Raw genomic sequence first — 2962 nt, 5'->3', positions numbered from 1 at the left:
CTATCGCGATAGCTTAATTTCTCTATCGAGTAAAAGTTATATCGCGATACATATCGTTATCGTTCTATCGCCCAGCTCTAGTACAGTACAGAGCTGGAGAGGTATTTGCTGGTGCATGAAGATCACAAACCACACAAGGTAACATATGCATTTGAAATCAAGGCTGCATGTTAAAATACTACGAGGTTAGGAATACCTGCTTTTATCAAAATGATGGTTAGTACATCAAGAGTAAAATTCTGATGAAGCTGGTTTCCTCTATAAATGAAAAGGTTTCTGAATCAGTTGCTATAGAGGAAGTTAACTTCTTCGAGTAGCAGCAAACAGAAATGTGACTACAGTTAATGACCACAAAAAGGTTTACTGCTTTCTTTGTGGAGATTAAACAAATAAGACAAGGTGTTAATTAGTGAGCTTTTGAGGTGCTGTGAGGCAGATTAATCTCAGGAGAGAGCGCTACCCCACACTCCACCCCACCCAGGGTCCTCATGCGAAACCAAGCTAACATCTACTGCCTCCCACATGTTAACAGACGGCCTGATTATGAGGTCAGGCAGCTGACAAGATTCTCAGTCTGGCCTTTTCTGAGTAAAGGGGTCCGTTCCTTGTTAAAAAAAAAAAAAATTAAACACAACGGGTTTAGGAGATGAAAAGTAGGACAAATGGGGGATTCAAAGCAGGGTGCAGAGAGTGGAGGTGACAGGGAAAAGATTCGCCTGAAATCAGGGCTCAGTTTTAAGATTTGGGCCTGGGGCCTCCCTGCTCCTGAGGGAGGGACAGCTGATGGCATGGAGTCATGGTGGGGCAGCTAATGGTTTAAGTGGAAGATGAATGCGCCAGGATGCTGAGAGGAGGGGGTGCAGTGGGGGGAGCGAGTTGGAGGGTGGGGCTGGAAAAGGAAGAAGATGCCAAAACGGAGTGAGAGAGAATTCCCTGCTGCGTGGGTGTAGCCAAGGAGGAGATGTACAAATGTCTGTTATTGTCTTATGAATAAAATATACAGATAACAAACAGCTCAGCGGAGTATTGGCATTGTTCAGTGAAGCAGTGGAGAAACGCAGCTGCAAAAATAGCCCAGAGACAGAACACAGAGTTTATATAAAGGAATCCACGAATAAATACAAGACACAGAGACAGATACTCGTATAATCCAGAGTATATCTAGCAAGGAGAGTCAAAGCAGTAAAGGGAAAGCTAAGGGAAGCATCATCCAAAGAAGAGAACAAAAGGTGTTTGAGTTAAAAATGCCACCAAGCAGGCTTTAAATTAAAAGACAAAAAAGAAAAAGATAATTTTTAAATCTCTAATCAGGAGGAGGTTACTGCTGTAATACTCTAAAGTCAGGGTAGATTATACCACCAAGTCCAAGAATGCAGATTCTGCTCATGTGTATTTTGATCACTGGGCCAAATTACTTCTTCAGTCTCCATAAAAGCTTTTTTTTTAATGTTTTGACAATGAAAAAATGTAAAAAGGCCACTCAATACATGAATGCCTCTTTTCACTGCCTAGAATGCAAACATATCTTGTGAAAGGAAAATGCCATGTTTAAAAAAATTATTTGTTTTTGGACACCAAAACCGTTGAAATGAAAGAATTGAACCCATCCTCTACACTTTAAAGACAGCTTACATTAAGCACAAAGTGAAAGAGCAAAACTGGACCGATAAAACAAGGTTATAAAGCAATTTTTAAACACTGATTTATGCTGCATACATCTTTACCTCTGATATGAGGAAGCTCCCAAATCAGACACACAAACCGCTCATGGAGTCATTTTTTGGGTCTTTGAAGCCATGATATACATGCAATATTGCATTTGAACATTTCTCACAAGCGTAAATGCCTGTTTTAGTCCAAACATCATGAATTAAAACATTAGCATACTCAAATATTACCCATGCAGAGCGACAGCTGTGCCATCTGTGCATGCTGGGAATAGAAGGCATCAAACACTGAATAACTGGATTTGTAGAAATTCTTCTAAAAGATGTGACTCTAAACAAAATGCACATTTTCTCAACAAAGTGCACATCCACTGCTGGGATACCCATACCAGTCTACTTAACACAACTGTCTTTATTACTCTCCTTTTAAACTAAATAATTAACAGAGCTTAAAAATCCAGCTCCACTAACACAGTTTGAGACCATTTCTTAAACTTTGATTAGTACGATGCTTGAATTTAGAGACAAATATACTGAAGACAAAACTGTCAGTGTTTTTATCCCTGGAAAGCTTAAATGTTCTGAACTCATCATAAGACTCACTGGGGCCACCATCAGCAGCTATGCTGAGCAGAACAACAAACATCAGTAGATCAGGGTTATCGGATCATGTGCAAAGGGAGAGCACAGTCCTGCAGGGCTCCATTAAAAACTTCAAAAGTTATTTAGACTGTTATGTGCAACCTGAGCCCCGAGACAAATTTGTCAGTGAAATCACCTACTGCAGATTTTATCTGGAAACTCTTGGCTCTTCGACTTGAAACCAGCAGGACTGACCTTTATTGTTGCGTCCTCAGAGGCTGACACCATGACGCTGAAGACGGGGTGGAAAATTACACGGGTGACCGGACTGCGGTGGCCACTCAGCGCATACTTTTCTGGTGGCCGTGGGATCCACTCTTTGGGGTCACGCTTCTGAGTAACGGGCCCACCCAGAGTGAGCTCATCTTTAGCTTCGTTTAGTTTGGATTCAAGCTCCATCACCTAGCCAGAGAGCACAGGGACAAAAGCTGGTGAAGCATATTGAAATGTGCATTTAGGAGATACGGGAGAAGGAACATGGATTCACGAGACTATTGTTTGTGTTTAAGTTAGTATTTTACATCAACAGTGGTGTGATTGCTTTGTTTGACAGACTTCATTTCAGTGTTAACAACTGCTTGAGCACCAATATCACGAACCTTTCACAAGACTACAATCCCCACAAGCTTTCTTTGAGGAGGGAAAAAAAAAAA

At 41.2% G+C, this 2962-nt stretch overlaps 1 protein-coding gene across 1 annotated transcript in view; it reads right to left on the bottom strand.

The window, feature by feature from the left end:
- The window catches only part of LOC102206612 (lissencephaly-1 homolog), a 31404-nt gene that overhangs the window by 11794 nt on the left and 16648 nt on the right, over positions 1-2962 (bottom strand). Inside the window, exon 4 of the mRNA XM_013910418.1 lies at positions 2505-2711. Within this exon, the coding sequence (XP_013765872.1) occupies positions 2505-2711 (207 nt within the window). The remainder of the gene's footprint in view (positions 1-2504; positions 2712-2962) is intronic.

Source organism: Pundamilia nyererei, unplaced genomic scaffold, assembly GCF_000239375.1.
Source record: "Pundamilia nyererei isolate P.nyererei 1_Seehausen unplaced genomic scaffold, PunNye1.0 scaffold00003, whole genome shotgun sequence".
Classification (NCBI taxonomy): Eukaryota; Metazoa; Chordata; class Actinopteri; order Cichliformes; family Cichlidae; genus Pundamilia; species Pundamilia nyererei.
Note: the sequence above shows the minus strand (reverse complement) of the source record. Positions and strands in the feature narration are given on the sequence as shown.